Source organism: Xenopus laevis, chromosome 2L, assembly GCF_017654675.1.
Source record: "Xenopus laevis strain J_2021 chromosome 2L, Xenopus_laevis_v10.1, whole genome shotgun sequence".
Classification (NCBI taxonomy): domain Eukaryota; kingdom Metazoa; phylum Chordata; class Amphibia; order Anura; family Pipidae; genus Xenopus; species Xenopus laevis.
Window position 1 is genome coordinate 155796665 of NC_054373.1, and position 27078 is coordinate 155823742.

The window sequence follows — 27078 nt, forward strand, 5'->3', positions numbered from 1 at the left end:
ACATTTTTTACTTCCTTGTTTTGTATGAAAAAGACAGATTTCCCTCTCCGCCCCTAATTTGCATATGCAAATTAGGATTCAGTTCCGATTGGCCAGGAAGAAGGATTTGGCTGAATCCGAATCCTACTGAAAAAGGCCAAATCCTGGCCGAATCCTGAATCGAATCCTATATTGTATAGCCAATCAAGGAGTTAGAACATTTTGACAATTAGAGAAGCCTGTGATCAATCATGGTGAGACTATCGGGTAGCCATCAGACTAGCATTCATTAACTTACTCTGTAAGTACTGTCCAGCAGTAAACAAATATGTGAGGGTCATATCAAAACAATGCTGTCATAGAAAGAAATCCATGCAGCTCTTACACAATTCTATGAGACATAAAGTCTGCCAACTGGAATGTCTTCTGCAGCTAACAAGGCATATCAGGGCTGTATAAGAGAAGGCAGCATTCTAGAACCATACAAATTGCATACCATACAAATACTAAAAGCAGTGGTGTAACTAGATGTTACTGGACCCAACAGCAAATTCAATTTAGGGCCCAAAAATATTTGAGCTAAGTTGACCAATTCTACCAAGAGATATTGAAATTGCTCACTAATTAGGGACTTAGGGTCAGGGCACACAGGCAGATTCGGGGAGATTAGTTGCCCGGCGACAAATCTCCTCTACTTCGGGGCGTCTAATCTCCCTGTACTGCCTCCCCACCTGCTAAAATGTAAATCGCTGGCTGGATGGCACTCAGAGCAATTCGTTTTTCAAAGTTGCCCGAAGTTTCCTCGTGAGGCAACTTTGGAAAATGAATCGCTCTGAGTGCCATCCCACCCTCGATTTACATTAGAGCCAGTGGAAGGCGGAGGAAGGCAAAGAAGAGGAGGAGAGGAGATCTGTCGCCGGGCAACTAATCTCCCCAAATCTGCCTGTGTGTCCTGACTAGGGTTGCCACCCGGCCGGTATTTTACCGGCCTAGCCGGTAAAATACCTGTCAAGGCCGGGGCCGCTATTACAAATTTACCGGCAATGTAGCTGCTGGTAAATTTGTAATACAATTAAAAGGAGCCCTCGGCCTGCCCCCAATCCCCTGGAACTTACCTTTTCTTTTACTTCTTCTGGCGTCCGTGGCGTGGCCCCACCCCTTTTGACATCACGGCCTGCCCCTTTGTGTCCCCGCCCCCCAAGAGCCGGTAAAACATTTTAAAAAAGGTGGCATCCCTAGTCCTGACCCTAACACTCCTGGGCCTCCCGCAACTGTAGGGTCTGTTTCCTCTGTAGTTACACCCTTAACTAAAAGATATAGGGGTGAATGAGGGCCCAGCTCATCAATATATGTTTACAGTTCAAATGCTTACAGCTCCCAGATCAGAGGGGAAATAAAGCTCCTCTGTATGAAACTAAGGGGGTTATGCAGTAACCTAGTCCAACAGTAACAGAATCCATGCACTACACTGGAAACATTTAGTTATGCAGGTGCATCTGTTCCAGTAAATGTGAGATAATGTGCCAGGGCAAAACTGAGGAAATTGGGATGACATATGCCAATTAAGCAAAAAAATGCACCAGAAAGAGGAAGAGTTTCATCTGCAGGAAATATCAATACGTAACTGTGTCTCTCTATATCTATATAACTATAATCATAATTTAGGCTAAGGAGCCAAGGATCATCAGCTGCTGGAGGGCCTGCTATAAAGATGCACAAGGAAATGTGGGCAATACTCAGTTATAGAGATAACCGATGTTAACAGACTCACATTCTCCAATAAGAAACCAAAAACTAGATTGGTTCTCAAGTGCAAAAATGGATGCAAAAATAAGCGTGCTTTCATACAGTTCATAAAGGTTCCTGGGCCCATACATGCTCATTTAAAGCAACAAGCCTCTTCATCCTGCTCTGAATTAGTCAGCCTGGACTCAAATGACTTGTGCCAAGTGACTCCATTTCAACACAAAATAGCGTGGGTCACAACTTGCGTAAAATGTGTGGCCCTAATGATTAATCACATCCAAGTTTAGGTGGGCACATGCACCTGCAATTATGCTGGAGTTCTAGGGACACAAGTCTACATTGTGGGTAAAATCTGTGCTGATTTGAATCCAAAATGTTCACTTGCACAATGAACAGTCTTCATAACAGAGGCACCTGCTCTTATAGTCACTGGATGCAAACAGGAGAGAAGAACAAACAAACACATATGACATTCACAGCAAGAGTTAGAAGCATGGCAATATGTCAATAAAACACTGCAAATCTGTATTCTGTAGCCCTATTGATTTGTCATTCATCCTTATACATTTATGGGACCTGTTATCCAGAATGCTTAGGTTCTGGGGCTTTCCAAATAAGGGGGCTTTCTGTAATTTGGATCTCCACTCCATACCTTAAGGGTTAGACACACATGGCAATTAATCGTCACAACTTTTGAAACAACTCACGGAAACTGATCACCATTGCCAGCTATTCATTGCGGTGACTTGTACAATATCCTACACCAGCTAAAGCTCCCCATAGATGCGACGATTCTTCTTGCCGAACGACCGATTTTAGGGAAGTCCGACCAATCCTTCAAAATTATCGTGCGGTTAGTGGGATTCGAACGATCGTACATCTTACGATTTTTCGGCCGACATCTGTCAGGAAATTGATCGGCCAGGTCAAAAAATCTTTGTCGGTCCCAGTGTAATCTATCTATGTTTGCAGGGCCAAGCAGGCAGCTCCCCTTTGTTTTCCTGGCAAATTGTTCTTTTTAGTTGATGGTCAATTCGTACGATCGTTCCGAGAAGATCGTGGTCTAACGATCAGGATCTGACCTTTTAAAAATCTCAACATCTATGGCCAGCTTAAGTCGCAACGATCGTGGTTTTTAAAAAGTCACGACGACGGATCGTCACATGTGCCTTTGCCCTAAGTCCACAAAAAATCCTTTAAACATTAAATAAACCCGAAATAAGTGTTTTGCTTCCAATAAGGATTCATTTATTCTTAGTTTGGATCAAGTACAAGGTACTGTTTTATCATTACAGAGAAAAAGGAAATAATGTTTTAAAATCTGTAAAATCGGTTAAAATGGCAGCTTGTTTCTGGATAATGGTTTCTGGATAACAGATCCAATACCAGTACAAACACACACACACTGTATTTTACTTTGATTTCTCCTCCAAGAAGCAGCCACTTTTGGAACTCAAGGCATACCCCTGGTTTACCCTAAAACTTTCTCTGAGCAGAACAGACAGAAATGTGCATAAGTACAAGAGTAACACGACGCAACAAAAATAGTATGAAATCACAAAAGGTATTAGTATTTAATCAGCCCCACAGCCTGTATGTAAAAGGATATGATAGTCTGTACGGCAAGATCACAGCATTCAGCCCCTGAAGTATGATGTGCAGGCAGATCCTGTAAGTAAGGGTATTAGTTATATACACACTGGGGGATTATGTTGAGCACTTGGGGAAACATTACCCCTCCCCAACGGAAAACTAACATTTATCAGCAAGTTCCGTTAAGTTCTCCAATACAAAAGTTCTCCCAATAAAAAAGAGACACTTGTCCTGCAAGCATATGTAAAATAAATAAAAAAAAATGGCAGACTAGCTTTCATATTAATATTATGGACTAAATTAAATGAGTGTTGCTGCTGCATTAGTCAAAGTCTGCCCTGCATAGTAGTAATACATAGCAATAGTGAATGTTACATGAATACTATACATACATATTGCACTGTGAGCAATATTGGGCAATGTATTAACAGGTCCAGACCTAGTCATCCACAACAGCCAATCACATGTCTGCTTTCAAACAGCAGCTCAGTAACTGCTACCTGCAGATCTTGGCCATGGCTGCATTGGGTGTCCCAGAATCACCCCTGGGTGATGGGGTACAAAACAGAAAGTTGCCGTATTTTGTCTTTATTTTAGAGATGATAGAAAAGTGAATGTTAACAGTGTTAAGATCATCATTGAATTCTTACATTCATCCTACTATGATGTCAAATATAAGGACATATGGCATCTCCCACATACAAGATCTGGGTATTTATGTAAAAGCCTGCAGTTTGGGCACATCCCGCTACAGTTCATTGCTGGATAGAGCTATGGGAGAATAGCACAATGTTTGCCCAGGTCTAGTCACCCATTGCAACCAAGATGTTTGTTTTCACCAAGGGCACCGGTGACTAGATTTGTACAAAACCACACTGTCCATGTCCATCAGTCCAGACTCACTCCCAGTCTTATGCTTCCCACCCTCATGTACATTCTTATTCATAAATGTATATGGACACAGGACTCTCTGGGAAGAACCCTTTTTATTGATTTAATAATACTTCCCTCCATCAACCCTACAGCTGATGGCAAGGACAAATTGCAATAAAACTTTTTGTTGTTAGCGAAAAAGGTTTTTGGACTTTATAAAAACAACGATTTAATTATTTGGGAAAATTCCTCTCATAACGCATAATAAGTATGGCTGCTGGCAACCTGTTCTTTAGGCACTGTTGCTGCCATTTAGCATTTACCATTTAGCAGAGCAGGTACTGTAGAATAGCCCAGGAGGATGAGTCTGGGTCTCCCACCAGAAGACACCTCTGGTCCTTCAAATGCTGACTGCTATTGAGCTACAACGCCCAGGACCCCTTAGGGCCAAGGCTGTAGACAACAACATGTGAAGAGCCTGAAGTTTCCGTGCACAAACTGCGCAGCCTGTTGTTCACCTTACTGTGTTTATTTTCTGCTGCACGTATGTATTACATGGGTCTGATACAGAGGGACAGGGGCTCGCTGTCAGTAGGGCTACACCTGCCACACAAACTGACAGACGCCTGTCAAGCCCCACTCATACACACCCTGACCTTCCCTCACAGCTCCCTGCACTACAATAACCCACACACACAGCAGCGACGCATATGAATTAGCAAAGTAAAATATTCCTGCCAGTTTTATGATTGCCTTCATTCTGCCCCACTCCAGCCAGAAACAACACTTTCATTCATAACCCCCTCGGCGTGCCCTCTACTCACCTCTAGTCCAACGCACACACACAGCCTATCATGTGCACACACGGGCAGCTTGTTATTAGATATAATATATGCAAATGGACCCCTGCAGCAACAGCAGTGTTTTATGAGCACGTTCCCAGTGGTGCGGTGCCAAGCTGTAAGCACAGGACCATTGCTTTTCTGCCAGGGTACAGTGGCATGCACGCAATCATCTCTTCAGACCTACCACACTGCGCCCCGAAAAACAGACAGGGTCCCCCCCCGTTTTGTACATACCGTGGCACAGTTGAAGCTCCTGCTCAGCCCTCTCAGCATGTCCTGCAGTGACTTTCTGGGCTTCATGGCTTAGGAGAGGCGCCCCACTGCTGCAGCTCCCCAGTCTGCGCTCTGTAGGAGCAACGTGTGTGTGTGTATCTAGTGTGGGGGACTGTGCTGGGAGTGGTGGTTATTCAGGGCGGACGGAGGATGTGAGGTTGGGGGGGAAGGACATGATGGGGGGAACTGGCCTTTCCTGAAAGACAAAGCTCACATTTCCTCCCCACCTAACTTTAAGCATTGAACTTAACCTTTACACTGCCATGCCCATGCAACCACCTAACCTGGGTCAATCTACCAATCCTATGCAGGTTTATACAGACCACAATGGATATCTATTTATGTATGTATATATATATTAACAGATTAAGAATATATCAAGCAGATATTCCCCCAGAAACTGACAGGTTTAACTCCGGTGACGCTTATATGTTGGCTGCTTCTGCATAATCAGGTCTCACAGCTTCTCCTTTCAATAATTAATTTGTCCTCCTACCCTTGCATACCAGATCAACCTGCTACTGTTAGTTTCTTATAGTCTCAAGAGAGACTCTGATTTTAGCTTCTCCGTCACTCAACTCTGCAGCCACTCAGATTCCCTCATCCAAGGCCAATTATGTAACAGGAGTGTCTGTGAATCTTCGTTAAAGGCATAAATCAACTCACAATTAACTTTCCATTATGAGGCAGACAGTGACATTTTAAGACAATTTGCAAGTTAGTCTTGATGTTTGAGGATTTTTGATTAGTACCTAAACTGTCTGGTTGCCTGGATCATCTATCCTAGTAACCCACCATTAGCAAATAAAAAGTCCAGCATTTTGGTGCATACATAAATAAGCATGTGGGCTTGGGGTTAAAAATATTTTTTTTTCTAATCTATAGGAACCTGGTGCAAACATAGTGACTTTTATAGTATGTTATGTGTATGCTTAATATGTTATTGAGCATCCTACTCTTAGCAACATTTCACTTGGTCTTTATTTTATTTATAGTTTTTAATTACTTCTCTTCTTCTTCTGTCTCTTTCCAGATTTAAAATGGGGGTCAGTGACCCCCAGTGGCTAAAAAAACTGCTATTGTTTCTTTTCTATTATTTATATTTCTATTCGGGCCCTCTCCTGTTCATCTTCCAGTTTGTTGTTCTAACCACTGTCTGGTCACTAGGGTAGATTCAGCCCTAGCAACCAGATTCCATTCTGATATTCCAAACTGAGGAGCTACTGAACAAAAAGTTAATTCAAAAACCAAATAAAATAAAAAAATTAAGGCCAACTGCAAATTTAAAGGTTAACTGTGCCCTTTAAATAACAGGATTGGTTACTGAGCAGTGCAGACAGGGTGTCTGGCTCAGGCCTCTAGTCACTGTGGGTTCCCTTAGTCAGAAAATGACTTTGCTACATAATAGCACAGTGTGTAACATTTCAGTATTTTTGGAATTCAGCCATGACCTACCAGCTGTTAATAAACTACAACTCCCAGAACCCCACGACAGACAAGTGTGCTGAGAGATGCCTAGAGTCACAGTTGAGCCATTGCTCACAGACTGTATATCCTCTAAATAATTCTACTGAGGACACAATGTCCATGAGAGCTGAAGGGAATAACAAAAAGTAGTCCTGGATTTTCTCTTTTTTTTCGGTTAAATGCAAAGGAAGGTTCCAAACCACTTTAAAAAAAATAAATAAAAAAAAAGATTTATAAACAGTTTATATGACTAAAAAATGACTTTAAATGTATTATTGTTTGATTTTAGGTTGGAAATAATTGAAATACAAGCAGGGGAAAAGCCTAAAATGTTGTGGCACAGGAAATAAACATGATTGTTGGGGTCAGCCATTATATCTAATTTAAAGGGCCACTGCACCTTTGCTTATACATTTCTCATTCTCTTTATTGTTAATTGTTTCTAATGGGGATTTTAAGAACAGAATGTCTACTTCCCTATAGTCGAATATAGACCTTATTGAAGTTCACTGGACACCCTTATGAGTTGCTGTTGTTCTGTTCCAAAACTCACTGGGATCCTTTACATTTCAGTTGAGCAAAGAGACAGTGAAGTGAAGGTAAAGGAAACCAAAGGCATCGGCAGCCATATCAGTACTCATTAAAATACCATTTACATAGCTGATATTTAGGAGGGAGGTTGGGATAGGAAATACATAGAAATATGTTGATCAGGAACCAGGTAGACCACAGGATAACCAATAATAATGTCAGGAACAAATGGCAGTTTGGGCAAAGATCAAAGTGAGGATCAAGTTTAAATGGGGATATATCTCCAATCCAGACAATGTTGATCTTTCAACTGCAGCAAATTGATACTGTCCCACAAAAAACACTATTTGGTACAATGCAACTTGCTTTTTTTGTGGATCTTGGAATTCTCATCATTAGTTTTATTAATATAAATTTCTGGCCATCATTATGCATTACAAAGAACTTTATTACATTGTTATTATTTATATATCGCCCTCATTACGAGCAGAGCTTTATTATATATTTTATACATATGTTACAGACATATGTATGGCATTTTGGGTAAGTATGGCCAGCTGTTTGTACTGCAGATTTTCAGAGAATCCTTCCTTTGCACTGAGGGTGATCGAGAGAGAGGGAACATTGGGACAGCTGATGTTTTTGTACTTCACCGTCATGCTCCAGAAAGCTGGAAAAATCATGAGATTCTACCCATTTACCTGCCCAGTCCCTACCCCTGTGACATCAAGGCTGCCATCAGTAATCACTGGGTCCCATAATGATAAACTCACACCCAGCAGCCCCCAACAATTATTAATAGTCATCTGGGTTATGGGCTCTTCCAGCAATTAATTAGGGAAGATCCCACAACCCAAGCACTTACATGCATGGTAATACCCCTAATACACCCTGGACAGTCCCCAATAATAATAATAATACTCTACCCATGATCCACCCAAACCCTGCCCACGCCTGGGCAAGCCCTTGTGATGTCATTGCTCCATCCCCAGAGTACTGGTTCAACAAAGCTAACCTAGCTTTAAAGGGATGGTTCAACTTTAAGTTAATGTTAGTATGTTATAGACTGGCCAATTATAAGCAACTTTTCAATTGGCCTTCATTATTTATTTTGTATAGTTTTTGAATGATTTGCCTGTTTCTTCTAACTCTTTCCAGCTTTCAAATGGGGGTCACTGATCCCATCCAAAAAAACAAATGCTCCGTAAGGCTACAAATTAATTGTTATTGGTACTTTTTATTCTTCATTTTTCTATTCAGGCACTCTCCTATTCATATTCCAGTCTCTTATTCAAATCAATGCCTGGTTGCTAGGGTAATTAGCACCCTAGCAGCACGATTTATGGGACTGAAAACTGGAGAGCTGCTGAATAAAAAGCTAAATAACTCAAAAAACACAAATAACGAAAAATGAAAACCAATTGCAAATTGTCTTAGAATATCACTCTCTACATGATACTAAAAGTAAATTTAAAGGTGAACAACCCCTTTAAGTGGTATTTGCTATATTATATTCATGTCTCTACTTATGGTGCATATATGTGGATGAGCTGGTCTAGATTCACGGATTGTGGGGAAAATGACTAGTGTGCTTTCCCACTGAGCCACATGAGGCTTGTGAGCTGGCAAACATCTCTCCTAGCCGTCTATTACTGCCTATGTTCTCTAGGTACTTGCAATCCTTCACTGAGGGTCTACATAGGTCTGTTATTTAGCTAGGGATATACCTAAGCTTATTAAAATACCAGCATCAGGGGATCATACAAGCTCCTAATGCACAACATCACATCCTACTTATCCTACTCGCTTCATATTTGAAAACTTTCCATTCTGTTTCCAGACTCTTATTCCACTAAAAGCTGTTGGACGACACTGGAAGCTTCAGATCAGATCAACTCGGAGGATCACGGGTCTTACATCTCCTCCTTTTCAGATTCATTCTCACACAGCAGTGTGTACCACAGTTTAGGAACAAAATGGACTTGGGTAACCGAACTAGAGTCCTGCGCGGAACCAATTTGTTAAACCCGACCCGCATAATTACCCGCTTGGACTCTCTACCCGACCCGCAAGTACCTTATCCCCAACCTGATCCGTGACCGGCTGACCATCATGAAACAAGAAGTGCTGTCATTGTAAACCGGAAGTGAAATCATTAGAAGTAGGCGTTATCGGAAAAAAAGGAGTAAAATAGGAAGTGCTGTCATTTTAAAACGAAAGTGACATCATTAGAAGTAGGCATCATCAGAAAAAAAGGAGTAAAACTCGCTATTAAGAAGAACCGTGACCCGCAAACCTGGGAACCGCTGACCCACGTCTATACCGGCTACCGAAACTTCTACCTGCAACCAGCAGGGAACCGCAGGTTTTTGCGGGTAACCCACGGGTACCCGACCCATTGCAGGACTCTAAAGCAAACCTCCCTTTTCCAGGGACGCATCAAAGAATGCATTTTACACGGCAGAGACAATAAGACTGTACCCCTGAATCTCCTGTTTAACTGCCCATCTGATAGGCTTTGTTAAAGGGAAGGGTCCTTTTGAACTATCGTGTGAAAAAAGTGGCATAGATGTGACCCTCTAATCAACTTATAGGCATTCGTTTTAAGGACACAATGATAGTCTGTTTAAGGCTTGCAACAGAAGCCTCTTCAAATTAGGCAAGAAGCAATTAAACATAGGCACAAATGGGGGAGGAGGAAGAGAAATGAGAAGAGAGAATAATATTGTGCACTAATGTCTGCACTCCCAAAACGAAGTAGCAGAGGCCATGTGACACGCAGACCTGGAATTGATTTCTGCAACACTGTTCCAAGGAACAGATAAACAGAAAAATCAGTGAAACAAATATAGGCATGGGACCAGTTATACAAAATGATTGAGAACTGGTGTTTTTTTGGATAATTATCTTTCTGTAATTTGGATCTTCATACCTCAAAAATCATGTAAACATAAAATAAATTTGCTTCCAATAAGGATTAATTATATCTTAGTTGGGATCAAGTACCATGTACTTGTTTTATTATTACAAAGAAAAAGGCAGTCTATGGGAGATATCCTTTCTTTAATTCGGATTGGGTTTCCTGATAAGGAGCCCATACCTCTACCACTTTCTGTTGCCGTTACATTTACAAATAACTTTAGAAACATTGAAAATGTGACCATTGCGTAGAAATATATTTTCCTCAATTATGCCAATAAATATATAGTTTTTGCTTGGAGACATTGTTAAAAACTGGGCTTTCTCCAAACTAGCAGGACTTTGAGTCTACTCCTCCATCAATAAACAAGATAAATAACCTCATCCCCATGGTAACTGTGTATTTCCCCGATTAAAAGCCACTGGAAAGCATCTTGCAATGTTACAGTGATTTATGCACTATACCAGACACTGTGGCAATTTTATACATGTCTCTCTCTTTCTGCTGTACAACACTGGGGATTAATAATAATAATAATAATAATAATAATAATAATTAGGCCATAGCTTTAATAAGAAGAATGATGTATTCCTAAAAGCAGGCATGATTTCACCAGAGAAGATCTGGAATGCACATGGCTGCAAGTAAATCATATACTAAATACTATAGTCATTCTTCTATAAGTTCCCTTTTAAATTCATATAAATAACAAAGCTGACATGTATACTTTGATGGTGGAATGCTTGCTCAGCTTTCCTAAGCTGCAACTAATGAACAAAGCATCTTTTAGACAAAGGAGCAAGCTTGTTTTAGGCTAGAAGCAATATTATACAATGAATGGTTTGTCTTTTGGAAGGGAACTGTCATATATGTGAAATCCCCCATATTGTCTTGGCTGCTAAAAAGTCTTTGTTTTAAATATAAGATATTTCTGTGGCTATGTTGTAATATAAACAAGTTCTGTCCCTGTGCAGAAACCAAGAGCAGCCGGCTTTTGTAGATCTAGCCACTATGTAACTAATGATAGCTCATTTCTTATTTTCTTATTCTATTCATTATCAGTTTATTCTTGTGCTTCCCACTACTACAGGTATGGGATCCGTTATCCGGAAACCTGTTATCCAAAAAGCTTCGAATTCCCATGGACTTCATTATATCCAAATAATCCAGAATTTTAAAATTGATTTCCTTTTTCTCTGTAATAATAAAACAGTGCTTTGTACATGATCCAAACTAAGATATAATTAATCCTTATTGGAAACAAAACCAGCCTATTGGGTTTATTTAATCTTTACATGATTTTCTAGTAGACTTAAGGTATGAAGATCCATATTACGGAAAGATCCATTATCTGGAAACCCCCAGGTGCATAACAGATCCCATACCTGTACTACTTTTTTTATTGTATATATATTGGAAATTGCTCAGATTCTTGTCACTGTTATTTCTGTAGTGTAGAATAGTATACATGGGATATTCATTCATTCCCTTCCAGCTGGTGCCACATTTAACCACAGAAGTCTAACGGCCCAAAAGCTGGCCTTTATGGTATAGTTAGATGCCCAAATAAAAAAAACTTGATAATGAAGTCTCTTAGCACTGCCCAGTTTTACAAACAATTAATTTGCAATAGGAATAGCTTGAAACTTTCAGGCCTCTTCCTTCTGCTGATACAGTCTCACTGTTGTATAGAAAGCAGATTATGCAATAATGATCGGTGCCCTAATGCTGGCGAAGGAGTACAAAAAAAAAAAAAAAATAGAGTATAGTATTTCTGTTTAAACTTACTCTGCTTAAGTGAAGCATGTCAGCAGACTTTAGGCTGAAAAAGATCTTACAATTTTTTGGGGGTACCCTCATTCCCCCCTACATTTCCTAACATATGGCACCTAAACTATACAGTGGGCACATGTATAGGGCAAAATAACAACTCTATTTTATTTTATAAAGCTTTCCCAGGCTTGTGTTGTGTAATGTATTTGCTGCTACATATACGTCCATTGTACTTTACCTTGGCGCCATATGTAAATTAGGCATCGCTAGCGTAACTTCGCTTTGCTTGACGATTTTAACGCTAGCGCAACTTCGCTACCTTTCGCCTCCCTGAGCACAACTTTGGATTTTAGTGAATTAGTGGCGCCCTGGCGAAGTACGGGGAAGGCGTCGCTAGCGTATTTTCGGCACTTAGTGAATTTGCCCCACCTTTTAGAGATTAGTCTTGCTTGCTGTAAAATTCCCTCTCATGGCAATGTTATAATGAAGTTAAGAGTGAATAGAATGGCACGTGCTTTGCTAAAAAACAAGAAGAGGTGGCCGGACTGACAAGAAGACAGAGCTGAATGGTATTTCTCATGCTACAGAAATAAGCTGGCGTAGGAGGATGTAACAACCACTCTTCATTATCAATATTCATATTGGTAACTAGGAATCCATTGAGAATCTGGGCATCAGGGTGCATGGCAAACTGTATGGAAGCTCCTGCTTGTATGAATGCATAGAGATATGCAAAGCAGAACTTTACCAAAGTGGTTAAACTACTGTATCAAAGTGGTTAAAACTACAAGAAAACGTCAGTCCTGTGGGTATTTTTTGCTTGTTTCGATAACAAAATGCATCAAAGGCAAATATCTCTTCAATAAATATATGAGAAATGTATTATTAAATGTATAGGATCTGTAATAGGGAAACCTGTTATCCAGAAAGCTGCAAATTACAGAATGGCCGCCTCCCATAGACTCCATTTTATCCAAATAATCCAAATTTTTAATAATGATTTCCTTTTTATCTGTAATAATAAAACAGTACCCTGTACTTGATCCAAACCAAGATATAATTAATCCTTATTGGAGGTAAAACCAGTCTGTTGGGTTTATTTAATGTTTACATGATTTTCTAGTAGATTTAGGGCATGAAGCTCCAGATTACAGAAAGATCTGTTACCTGGAAAACCCCAGGTCCCGAGCATTCTGGATAATAGGTCCCATACCTGTATTTCTAAATGACAGAGAGAGACAACAGTGTTGTAAAGGGATATGCCTGCCATCATGACCAACCCAAGGAGGCCCTCATTTGGAAAGCTCACAGCATCTCTGAGGAAAAGTCCCATTTCCGCCATCTCCAGCAGATAGACATGATGTGGATTCTAAGAGTTGCGTATGGCTGGATCTGTGAAAGGACAATGGAGAGATGCTGAGCAGGACCCCAACAGGAAGCCATCAATAGAGAGATACTCTGCACAATTCCAAACAGGAAGCTCTTCATTGCCTTTGCATTGCTCGGCTATAGGAAGTTGTTCATGGGCTGCACTCAGCTGTCACAAAGCAACAGGAAAGGGTTTATCAGCTGCTGCCCTGCAGGGATGGCAGGAGATTCAGGGGCTACAATAATAGACATTAGGATGTATTTACAAACAGTGCAAAGACAGTTGTAAAATTCTGCATGTTTGAATGCTATCCACAATGGTACATTGCTCCCATCCACACTCCTTATACACTCCTTACTAGTGATGTGCAGGTAGAGAAAAACTCAACCAGCACCCAACCCACACCCACCTGCACCTGACATCGCCCACCCCACCAATGATGTCACAAAAGGGGTGGGGTCTATAAAGCTGGAAGCCGCCAGTGTAAGGTCGTGGGCAGGGAGTGCTGGTAGAAGAGCTCAACCCGCCCGCGACCCGCAAGTGGAATCGGGCCGACCAACACATCACTACTCCTTACATTGACCATGAAGTTTGATGAGGTTGCCAAACAACCGGATTTTTGCCCAATTTGGCTGCCCAATTGGTGGGCCAGGTCAGCAGTCCTTGCCCAACAGCATATTAAACCCTGTCCAGTAGATATTCAGCTGATACTGATTGGGAATGGTGCCATTTCATCCCAATAAATGAACTAATATGCCTCTCCAGACCAAGTAGGCAGCAGTTGTTGACCAATGTATAGTCAGCATCCCTCTATTGTCGATTCTTCTAGGAGCCCTGCAGGCCACAGACCTTTAGAGGGGTCTTTAAGGCCCGAGAGAGATCCATCTCACATGCTGATTCACATCAGCCTCCCAAACATCCTTTTTTTACAATGGGCTGAGCAGCATTATATGTGTTATATTATAGACTGTCCCTTAAAGGAGACATATAGAATAAATGAAAAACCACTATTTTTGTAGGCAATTATTAGTAGTATATGGTGTTGCTTTTACATGGTGCTGTAAATTATTATCTTTAAAAATAGCCTCTTTATTTGAGCTCCCTATAGATGTTCTCTGGTCCCTGTCTGTGTCTCAAATGAAGGGTCCTAACGGTCCCTGCCAGAAGCACAGTAGGAGGGGGACAGCCAATCACAGCCCTGCAGTCACACAAGCACAGACAGGCTTCAGTTTCCTATCAGGTCCTGCTAGCTGCTGATTGGTTCCTGTCCTACAGTGCAGTGAGCTGAGAGCCGCCGGCACCCCTGCACAGCCTGGGAATTCAGGAAGCAGGAAGTGGAAGAGAGGGATTATTAGGGTTTTTGCAGAAATATTCAATAAATCAGCCTGAAACACTACTTTTTTAAGCACAATTCTTCTATATCCAAATGAGTATAATGCACGTCTCCTTTAAAGGAGAACTTTTATACTGAAGTAAGAAACTTTCTAAATACAATCAATTAAAAATTCTTCATCATTTCTGAAATATGCAAGTTTATCTTCACTATTCCTCTCTCAGCATCTGTTTCTCTTTATACTGTCTTCATGCAGCAGTTGGGTGTCATATGAATGAACCACTATATCTTATGGGGGAGCTCCCTTTCCTAGCATATGTAATAGAGCTCACTCTAATAACTGATTCCAGTACAAACAAAATTTAACAAAATAACTGCCTTTTGCACAAATTCTGCATGATGTCTGGTAATTTTAATAGAGAGAGATCCAATACATCTTCTAGGCAAAAGGAGCCCCTCTATAAGATATATTGGATCATTCCTCTTACACCCAAATCCTGAATGAAGAGAGACTGAAGAGAAACAGATACTCAGACTGGAATATTGAAGATAAACTTGATAATTTCAGAATCAATACAGAATTTCTAATTATTTGTATTTAGAAAGTTTCTTATTCCAAAATGCTGAAGCCAATATAAATTTTTCATTTTCATGATAGTTCCCCTTTAACTTTCCCAATCCATACACTAGAGAAATGCATGAGAAGGGGTGCTGCAGGCCTAGCGCTAATGCTGTTGAACCCTAAGTACAAATAGCCTGTGTAGCCTCTATACAGAGTGTTTTATTGTGATTTGAGTTATGGAAGTCCATTTATTTGACTTACAGCAAGTACATGGGTGGGATTTACCATTTACTTGTATTTGCTGACTCCACTGGCTAAAGCAATAGCTCCCATATATTTCATCAAAATTTAATTTGTGCCAATTGTCACTTTGGGGAACTAAAGCAACCAATATGGTATCTTGCACTAAGCACAAATTCAAATATACAGTGACAGAATATTCTGTGCTTACAAAAGACCTAATATTATACCAAAACAGTGGACAGTATATGAAAGGTAAACTGGTTTCCATAAAGTTTGGAGTTACTGTAATTGCAAACGCGGCGTACACATTTTTACAACCACTGAAAATGTTTAATTAAAATTTCTTTTATTGGACAGAATAGTATTTTTGGATGTATAGTTCCTTTAAGCTATGAAGCTGAATGTTCAAACTACAGTATAACTGGAAAGTGAGAAGTCGCTAAGCCACTACACCCAGAGAAGGCTGCCCACAGATGTAGCACAGAAAAGAGCCCTTTTATTTGGCTATATTTTGCTTGTAAAGGAGGTTCTGTTATAAGGTATCAGATCTCAGCAAGTATTTCTGGGCTTCTGGCTCTCACGAAAGCCCATAAATAACTGCTTGCTAAATAGCTGATTAACTAGGGGATTATTTATGGCAAGTGGCTGCCGGCACCAGGAAGGGATTTTCCGCCTCTCTTCCTGAAAGTCACCATGTCGGGGTGGGAATTACAAGAAGACACAGCTAAAGAGGGATGGGGGGGGCTTGTTATATGGTTTGGGAGCAGAAACAACCCCCTCCTTTTTGTTCCGGATGTCAATCTCTCGATAAGAGAAGAAAAAGCCATCCCCCTGATATAATAGGAATGTGCTGTCAGATCCCAGCAGCTGGAATACAGGGAAGGGGGAGACTGAAAGGAGAGACAGAGAGAAATGAAGAAGAGGAATGTGAAAGAGGAGGGTAAAGGGGCAGAGTTCAGAGGGGCCAATTTTAGCTTTAACCCCATAAGTAGCAGGAAAAGCCACATATCACTTTGCAATATACAATCACTTGAACAGGAAAGAGCAAAGGAAGATTGACAAGGAGATGGCAAGAGATAGTGAGCAGTGAAGCAAAATCATGTTATCTTCTGCTCAATAGACACACGAAACAAAACTAGACATAAAGAATACAGGAGGCTGATATATCCAGTAACTAAGGCTATGAACTTGTTGGTACCCAAACTGGACGTTCCTAAGGTTCCAGTGTACACTTATCAGAAACACACACATAAACACAAACAAAGTGTATTTTCTGTCAGGATGAAAGAGTTTACTTTATAGTTAGCCAGTGGATTTGGGAGAAACAAGACACGTTCTAAGGATTAATAATCAGGTCATTTTATTAATCTAATATTATGTAATTAACAAAGCCTCTGGAACTAGACCCCCAACTTGAAAGCTTGCTGAGAAGCTCTTGGCTGTTTTGGGAACATGGGAAATGTAACTACTGTTGCTCTGTTAAAAGCAAATCAAAAAGTTCAGCATGCCAACCAGCCCAGCACCCTGGTTATTTACCCACATCCTAGACTCATGTACTTTGTGTCCGTGTTTTGTTTGCCTGACATATTTTCCTCTCCCATCTTTACTTGCCTGTGCCTCTGGTGGCTGTGCTACTGATGCTTTCTCCTCCGCTCGTCTGGCTTCTTCCTCAGCTCACTGAGCCTCGGTGCTGGAAAGGATCACACTGCTGCCTGGATAATAATGTCTCTGTGCTGTGTCCCCACGCCTGTATCATGGGAGTGGGGTTACTGCAGGAATGGTAGCGGGTCACTGTCCTCAAGTTCTGAAGCTCCCACTCTTCATTTTTCTATTAACCTTTAACACAGCAATACAATCCCCTGCCACGGCCTGGCTCTGATCCAGTGGTCACACGCTGGGTGCTGCCTCGCTCCACATTCAACGGCTATGAAATCAGTCACAATCAGAACTCACTCACTGCTATGCAAACATGGGCAAACACAACTCAATAAACCTGATGACAACTATACATGGCTTAGCAGCAAAATATTTTTATCAGACGAAGTCAACAAGGCTCATTTACGAACAGAGGTGATAAATTTCACAAGCGCATCTAGTAATAGCAAACACACAGCCATTAGATTGGAACAGCCAAGTGCAAATTAGTAAATGAAAGCAACAAATTTGATTAGCGGTTATTTAGTAACTGAAGTGGAAAAATTTAGCACTTATATTCATAAATGTATAGAGCATTAAAGGGAGTAGTACATATTCATCATCGGACTTGCAGAATCTCAACAAATTACAGTTATAAATTTAAGGCACCCTGACAGTGGTTGCCAAACTGTGGGGCTAGATCACCTGAAGAACTTGCCAATGGCAACCTGAAAGATCAGTTAGGGTGAAATTTCATGTGAATGAATATCTGCTCCCCTACATACACCCAAACCTGGACTGGGATTAAAAATAGGCCCTGGCATCTGAAATACACAGAGGGCCAAACAGCCCCTTACAGACCCAATAAATAGTGACAGTCTAAGGCAGGGGTCTCCAACCTTTTTTACCATCAACCACATTCAAATCTAAAAAGATTTGGGGAGCAACATAAGCATAAAAAGTCCCCGGGGACGCCAAATAAGGGCTGTGATTGGCTATTTGGTAGCATGGCTGCCTACGGGAGGTTCTATTTGGCAGTACACCTATTTTTTGTTTAATTAAAACTTGCCCCAAGCCAGGAATTCAAAAATTAGCACCTAGTTTGAGGCCACTGGGAGCAACAACCAAGGGATTGGTGAATAATATGTTGCTTGAGAGCCACTGGTTGGGGAACACTGATCTAGAGCATCTTACAGCAGCCCCTCTGGTGTACACCTGCAAGCCCAACCTGAAGATCAGTTAGGGTGAGATTTGGGATGAAAACTTATCTCATGTCTTAGATAGTGTTAGAATTATGGCTGAATAAAATAAACTACTTTTTTCCTACATTTGTAACCTTGGTATAAGATAAGCGGACAATGACCGGTTGGAATTTCAATGGGAACTTACACTGTAACAGTTTGACAACCACTGGACCAGGAGCTTAATGTCTAAATAATGGACAGATGCCCAAATCCTGCCCCCTTTCCTGTAGATCACAAGACTTAGGACAGGAATTTTACCTGAAAATCAGAGCAATTTAATTGACAAAGAAAATGTTTCCCAATAGCTGTAGTGCAGCCATCAGGTGAACACCATTCTTGGCATCTTAATAAGGAGGAGCAGATAGTCTCCACATGTTATGCCCTAACAAAACAGGATTTCAGATCATGAGTGGGGATGGGGCTACCCTGCATTGGAACATTAGACTGACATATGTGTCAAATATGGTGATAATCTTCTCCCCGTACGTCTTGTCTTCTTTGACAGAAAGCATCATGGACTGTGCAAGTACAAGGTACAAAGGTTTAGGATACACCTGCTGCAATACCTATCTTTTACTATGCAGAGTAGAGTTGGGTTGCATGCATCTAGTTAGGAGCTGTCCCTGGGAAAGTGACACCCCTCCATCACAAACCTTCATGCAAAGCATTTGGCACCCACAATATTTAATGTGTATCCACTTTTAACAGTGTGTACTTGCGGCACATTTTGTTTTGTAGTATTTATGGCAGCTGAGGTAAAAAAATATATAAAGACAATGGCCGCATGAGTGCACTAAAGAAGTGACATAACAGTGATATCATTATATAATATCTGCATACTTTTTGTGTAGAAACCATTTAGTAGATTGCATTTACCAAAAGAGTTGCCCGTCCCTCCCAACTCAGTGCCATAGTTCTCTTGGGCACAATAATGCATGTCTGTACAGCTTCTGCTACATTTTGGAGAGAACCTTGCATTCTGGGAGGGCCTGGGAACTAATCTTGTGATTCCCCAGAAGTGAACAAACTAAGGGAAGAGTGTTTTCCCTTCTTGGGGGACATTCATTTCACAGGTCTTTAGCCCAGCTGTTAAATGCGGTAACATAATCCCAAACTGCAGGGAACGTTCACAACCGCCTTCTGGGAGAACATCTGGGAAACACCAGAACACGGCTTCCAAACAATTCATTCATCTCATTATTAGAGGATGAATCCCAATGGGGTCATTCTGGTAATGGTGCATAATGGGACAATGCTGGATTTCAGCAGGTTAAGTTGATTTAGCACTTGCATGGACAAGATTTGCCTGTCGCTAATGCACTCTGGCACAAACATGGCTGAGATGGGATGAGTAGGATTTGCAGGAGGGGCTTGCAGAGTGTTATAGTTCTGCAGCTGGATATGACTGAATTTTCAAGATAAAGGGGAGCTCAACACAAGGAACATACTTGTTAAAGAAAATATCCAAGTTGCAATCCTCCAGCTGTTGCTGAACAAGCTGGAAATGGTGCTGCAGACATGATGCAAACAATAAATTATTGACCATTTTTTGTACACTGTATTAATATCCAATCTGACTTTAACAAGAAGAACACCAATTTAAATGCCATCTTGCTCCTACCAATCAGCTGGATCTCCAAAGACTGCCTATACCTTAGCTTTGGACAACCTGTGGCCATGCAGAAGTTACTGTACTACAAGTCCAACCATCATACAGACAAGTTCAGCATGTTCTGGGGGTTGTGGTTTTTATACATGATCTACCTGCTCTACATCACATCTGTGCAGCATTGCAAGCAAACAGAAACCCACCATAAATTATGCGTAGGAACAGGCTTCCCTTAGATGCTATGCACATGCAGAAGATGCTCTGTGTCTATGCTAGCTCTATAACATTTAAGTATTAAAAAGTGCGGATCAGTAACTATGCAACAAGTGCTGAGGCAATATAAAGAATAAAGTCCAGAGCCCTTGTAGAGAAGTCACAGAAAGTATATACGGCTGTGATATTACACAGATCATGGGGGAGCAACAGTAGTATAAATATATTGAAGGGGTATAAATATACTGAAGGTTGCAATGACTATGAGGAAGTTTAAAACGATTGGGTGGGTTCAGGATGGGCACCTTTTACTAATGGCAAAACCAGCTAGTACAGAACAGGAACATCTTCCAACACAACGGAATTATTCCATGTTAGCATTAAGGAAATTAGAAGCAAGTCAGTCCATGATTCACGGAATGGGCCCTGAACTGATATTGCATCACCGGACAAGAGTCGTGCCTTTTATTTAGGAACTTTTTAAAAGTTGTCCGTAAATGGAGTGAAAATGTAGCATACCCAATGATATCTATTAATCTGAGACCATCATCATATCTCCCGTTCTGGATTAAAAGAGCAGCCCCTTCGTCTCTGACTGTTTAGAGTAAAGAGACGGGAAGCTTACATAATGTTATGTTTTATGTAGGATGATCGAAGGCAGTGTATACAGAGACACAGCCACTGCACCCAGCTCCTTCCTGCAGCACCCTCACAGTTAACTTACTGCCGTCAATCTTGTCTCAGCAGGAAATTTTTCATTTTAAAATGTACTTTTCCTCTACTAGATGCTGCACTTGTAGCAGCTACAAGGTTAATCTCATACTCAGGAGACTTGTCCAATCAGTTGTTACTGGCTGGTACCAGAGTGCATCGAGCATTTCAAGTACATTAAGGTCAAATAAGATAAAGGTTGCCAGTCCAGGCCTATTACAATCCCCTAGCTGTGCTGGGCTGTAAGGTGAAGGAGCAGGTATGTATAATCAGCAACAACCTCTGGTCTCCAACACTGAAACATGTGGTTATATCATGGAATCCTGGGGCTCATTTATAAACAACGGACAAATTAGCAGTGGGGCAGTAACCAATAGTATCCATTCAGTGATCTGTATTTTTTTCTCCTTCAGCCAACTGCAAGTAGTAAATTAAAGAAAGCATCTACTTGCCCAGGTGCAAATTTGCCTAGTGTTTATAAATGATACTACTATATATACTTGTAGCAGCCCATGTAGGGAGGTATCTGAATGAATCATGGATTCAATTGAACAAGGTAACAAGGTAACTACTGCAACTCCCTCTGCTAGCCATCTGGAGTGACCTTCCTGTCACTTCCATCAGATCTCAGTCTATCATCAAAGGCTGGTAGCCTTGTTGGCCAATAACTCCTTGAGGTGAATGTGGAAGACCACACCAACAAAAAAGCCACCTCGTTCTTCCAATTCCTATAAGATCCAATTCCTCAGATCCAGTCAGGCATCCAGACCAGTCACCGGTAAGAGTCCATTGGAATGTTGTTTTCAGGCAGATAACCGTTACCATCCATACTGACCAAGGGTACATAGTAAGTTAGGTTGATAAAAGACACACAGCCATCAAGTTCAACCTTTTTAGACTATATATTACCTGCCTAACTACTAGTTGATCCAGAGGAAGGAAATAAAAAACACATTTCAAGCCTCTCCAAATTGCCTCAGAGGGTAAAAATATTCCTGACTCCAAGATGCCATTTATCAGTATCAGTCTCAACTAACTAATAGTAATATTGCTACCCCTAAAACTGCCTATGATACATAACTTAGACCCTTCTAGCTCACCATACCTCAACACACTGTCAAGCTTTTGATATCTCAAAAATCACAACAGTAGGTTCTCTTATTCCCAATCCAAGCTATGCTGTACCATGTCTAAAACTGTCATAACCCAACACAACCAATGCTCAGGGCCCTTTATCAAGAGTACACTTGATAAAGGGCCCTGAGCCCATAACATGTTGTGGTAAATAAAACACATTCATTAGCAGCTAGTACTGCTTCATCGGCTTTTCTCTCAGTAACTCCAGATTTTCAGTATAATTATACACCTGAGGTGGGGGTGTAAACTGAGATCGAGAAGCTAATTAAACAATCTCCTGAAGCACAATCATTCTTATGGTGTAATTATACCTATATGACAAGTACACGATATTGATGTATTATTACAAAGAAAAAGGAAATCATTTTTAAAAATGTGAAATATTTGAATAAAATAGAGTCTATGGGAGATGGCCTTCCCATAATTCGGAGCTTTCTGAATAACAGATTTTCAGATAATGGATCCCATACCTGTAATACTCTCTGACAACATCACAACATGAACCCTAATACTACAACACAGGTAATGTGCACATGCAAAATATAACTCAGTAGTAATGTGCAATTCAGGAAAAACTCAACCCACACCAGAACCTAACCCTCAAAACCTTAACCCACACCCAACCCGTACCAACATTTTCTCACTCTCTACACTACTTCTGTGCACACCCCTGCTTCCATGACAGGAACTCTTCGGGAACATTGGAGGAGAGTACTTCCCCAGTCTGACCTGCAGCCAACCCGTACCCAGGTTTTCTCACTCTCTACACTATTTCTGTGCTCTCCCTGGTTACATGACAGAGACTGTTTGGGGACAGTGGAGGAGTGTAATTCCCCAGTCTGACCCACACCCACCCCTAACCTGTAATGGTTGGCTAAATTTCAATCCAAACCCAGCCAACTGGTGGTCAACCCCCAGGTTACAGGTCAACCCACACATCACAATTACTCAGCTCTTAAAACGGTTGTTCACACTTTTTTCAGTTCAGTTGTTTTCAGATATAAACCAGAAATAAAGACTATTTTCAATTAACTTCCAATTTAAATTTTTTACAGTTTTTTCAAAATGTACGTTTTGTGTTCGTCTCTGGTGTTTGTCTGTCAGCTCATTAATTAATTCAGGTGCAGACTCTAACTGTTACATTTTGCAACATTTAGTTGATACATTTTAAGCACCTTCTCTGGAGTATTAGCAACTATTGTATCAATTCTAAAATTCTTGAAATAAATGTATCAATTTAGAACAGTTTCCGGGGTCGACGACCCCCCACCTCCCAGAGTTGCTTTAGAAGGTGAAAAATGAAACATTACACTTCAATATTAGAAAAACAGTCACACATAGAAATTGGAAAGTAAATGGAAAAGGCATTTATTTCTGGTGAACGATCTGAAATCAACTGAACTGAACTCCCAAAACCCTTAATACAAGTACTAGATCCTCACACACCAACACTGTTACTATTACAACACTGTAACTGTGAGTCATGCCCAGAGCAAGTGCAGTGAACTGGCAGAAGACAGGGAGCTTCCGGGGTATCTCTTAAGTCTAATTCTTATAGTTTGTTCCCCTAACAGTCCAGGTAAATTTATACCTGATTTACTTGCAATGGACAATGAAGCCTTTCCTACTGACAATGCTTATAGTGGTTCACCTCTTATTTCAAGCCCAGGATATGTTATACCCTAGCCTCACAGACACAAGGGTGTTTAATGTAGGTACAGAAATTAGGATGCATCAGTATTTTGCTGCTTCTAAATATATGAGCCATTACTTCTTAATTGACGCTTGTTCATGTTTTACTTATAAAACATTGTTATTTATGGAGATAAACGTTAATGTAATAGACTATTAATGATTATATGTATAATTTACATTGTAGGATCCATACTTCATTCTTGCTATCATATATGCTTTTATAAGTGCCCAGATTTTATATAGACTGTTTTTAGTACAGGCTTGGGATCTGTTATCTGGAAAGCTACAAATTACAGGAAGGCCATCTCCCATAGACGTTATTTTAATCAAATAATTCAAATCTTTAAAAATGATTTCCTTTTTTCTGCAATAATGAAAAAAACAGTACTTTGTATTTGATCCCAACTAAGATATAATGAATCATTATCTAAGGCAAAATGATATTTTAGTATGGAGATCCAAATTACAGAAAGGAACACCACGTCCCGAGCATTCTGGATAACAGGTCCCATCCCTGTACTAATTATATCCCTGAGGTGGATTTAGTTTGACCTCTTTCATTTGCAGCTTTTTTGGGGGAATTTCTTTTCCTAACCAACTTCCTTTCACATGCCCAAGGATTATAGCAAGTAATAGTCACTGTTATATAGCTACAATCAGTTAATTAAACCCAAATATTGATTGTGTAGCCTCTCTAATACTGTCAGTCCAACTCCCTTGGGTGTGGGCATTAATGTGGCATTTGAGAGTTCTAACTTATCAAATAATATATCTGTATATCCATTATAGTAAAAAGCTTATACAGAAGCTTCATATACTCTTGGTAAAATCTCTGTAGAGCCTCCAAATCTTTATAAAGGCGATCAGTTTTTCAGCCATAGACTGAAACTGTATATCAGTCTGGGCCCTGGGTATAACTCTGTGTCTCCCAGCAGTTGCTGGATTTGTTTGTCCCTCTTGTTCCTCCCATGATTATTTATCAAGTCCAAGAATGACATTAGACAAAATATGTAATATTTCCCATCCAATAAGAAGTGATTTGCTCATACTGACACAAGCATTGGACATGGCACAACATTTACAGCAGTCTGGTGCTTAAAGCACTGTGTGGGGTGAGAGTGGCTAAAATATATGACATTTTATAAAGCTGGCACACTTCATTCTTCAAAGAAACCCACCATGGCTGTAGGCAATAGACAATGAGAGAATTCAGTGAAATTCCATGAAACCAGAGTCCCAGTCTGCCCCGATGGGATGTGAGGGAGAACTGGAGGCAGGGAGAGAGAGTGAGGCTGAGATATAGATAGAGACCCCCTGGGGATGGGTGGGCGCAGCAGGGTTTGGCATGTCTCATGATCATTAAACACCTCACTTTAACTAATGAATGAGCTAGTGTTCTCTGTCCCTCCAGACATCAAACCATTTTAGGCAAGTTAGTCATTCTAGGGGAATGTGCTGCCAGCTCCTGCTCTGTGTGCCCCCGTGTCTGTGCGCTGCTTGCTTAATATAGTCCTCTGCCCAGCTCGCTCCATGTACCCTGCGCTGCTTTCTGGATTTACCCCTGTACCATGCCAGCTCCATGTAACTATGTGCCCTGCCAGCTCCATGCAACTCTGTGCCCTGCCAGCTCCATGTAACTCTGTGCCCTGACATGGTCTCTCCGTGTACCCCTGTGCCCTGCTCTCTCCATGTACCCCTGTGCCCTGCTCTCTCCATGTACCCCTTTACTCTGACCTGCTTTCTCTGTGTACCCCTGTGCCCTGCCCTGCTTGCTCCATCTATCTCTGTGCCCTGCTCTCTCTGTGTACCCCTGTGCCCTGATCTGCTTTCTCTGTGTACCCCTGTGCCCTGCCCTGCTCGCTCCATCTATCTCTGTGCCATGCTCTCTCTGTGTACCCCTGTGCCCTGATCTGCTCACTCCATGGAACCCTGTGCCCTGCCCGCTCCATCTATCTCTGTGCCCTGCTCTCTCCATGTACCCTTGACCTGCTTGCTCCATGTACCCCTGTACCCTGACCTGCTCGCTCCATTTATCCCTGTGCCGTACTATGCTCGCTCCATGTACCCCTGTACCCATGTGCTGCTCCTGCAGGTACCCAGGGGAGTAACTAAAGAGAAACAGACCCTGTAGCTGCAGGAAGTCCAAGAGGTATAGGAGCCACATGGGGCCACAATTAATATACAATTTCAATAAATACATAAATATAGACATTTCGGGGGCCAAAAAATGATTAGCTGTGGGGCCCAGTTATATCCAGTTACACAACTGCCCTATCGAGAAAACTGTAAAATGCCCTCAGCCCCCCCCCCCTACAGCGCAGCACTGGCACCTGCATGGGACTGGCCCCTTAGCCACTTCTGAGTCCACATTAGCTGCTGTAGAAGCGCCTCGGGGAAGGAACCTAATCCATGTGTCTCACAGCAGCAACCGGGCATCCCTCCTGGCACAGACAGGCAGCGACTAGCGATCAAATCGCAGCAGGCACAGGCCAGTCCAGGTGCAGTAGGTTCTACTGTCACAGCAGGGGGTGACTCGTCTCTCATTAGATAATGAAACATGTCATATGGTCCAATGTGGTGCTGTATAGAACTAGCGCTAAGTAGCCTAACTTTTAGCCCTGTATAGAGGCAACGTGCGCCAAGTATCTTCCACCCCTACAAACAGCGAATAGCAGAGGCAATATCGTACCTCAGTCAGACGCATGGTCCTGTCGCTGCGTCCAGCTGCCCGCGCACAACTCCCCGCACAGCCCATGCAGCACAATTACATGACACGTCCCAAGCACAAGTACCTGCCGCGCAGCAAAACAAACCACCGTGTGTGAGCTCTGAGGAACTACCGACAAGCCCCTCCCACGGGGCGTACCACAAGGAGCAATGGGCAGGGAACGCAGCTTTGGCATAGGCGGGGCAGCGTTATGGAACGAGCTGTCTTTAAAGGCTAACATTTGTGCATCTCATTAACATTCCAGACTGAATAATTGTCAGGATTTCCATGGCACCTTCATTAAGTGCAATGACTTCTCTCTGAGCAGCCCATGTGCCCCTCTCCATACACCACCAAGTATTGCTCTCAATTATGTGACCATTTAGATCAAGGCAGTGGTTGAATCTTGTGCTAGATGTTTGATAGCCTGAGCAATTACAGGTTTAGAAAGTTTAGCTAAACTAATGTCCTCTTGTGAGAGATGCTCTACTCATCGGCCAGGGGTCCCATCATTAGGAATGACGTCACAATTATTATTATAACAGTTGACCATATCAGAGCAATCATGGGCTGCCATTAGAAATCACAGGGCCTGTACAACAACATTTTGTGCCGCCCAA

The 27078-nt window shown here is 41.5% G+C and overlaps 1 protein-coding gene across 2 annotated transcripts in view; it reads right to left on the reverse strand.

Annotated features, from left to right (window-relative positions):
• The window catches only part of tns2.L (tensin 2 L homeolog), a 91288-nt gene extending 64708 nt beyond the window's left edge, over positions 1-26580 (reverse strand). The window contains exon 1 of one of the 2 annotated variants that reach the window (XM_018247583.2): positions 26441-26580. In XM_018247583.2, the coding sequence (XP_018103072.1) occupies positions 26441-26506 (66 nt within the window). In that variant the 5' untranslated portion in view covers positions 26507-26580. Of the gene's footprint in view, positions 1-5270; positions 5637-26440 lie in introns of those variants that run through there. The other variant, XM_018247584.2, reaches the window with a different exon arrangement.
• Between the last annotated feature and the right edge of the window lie 498 nt (positions 26581-27078).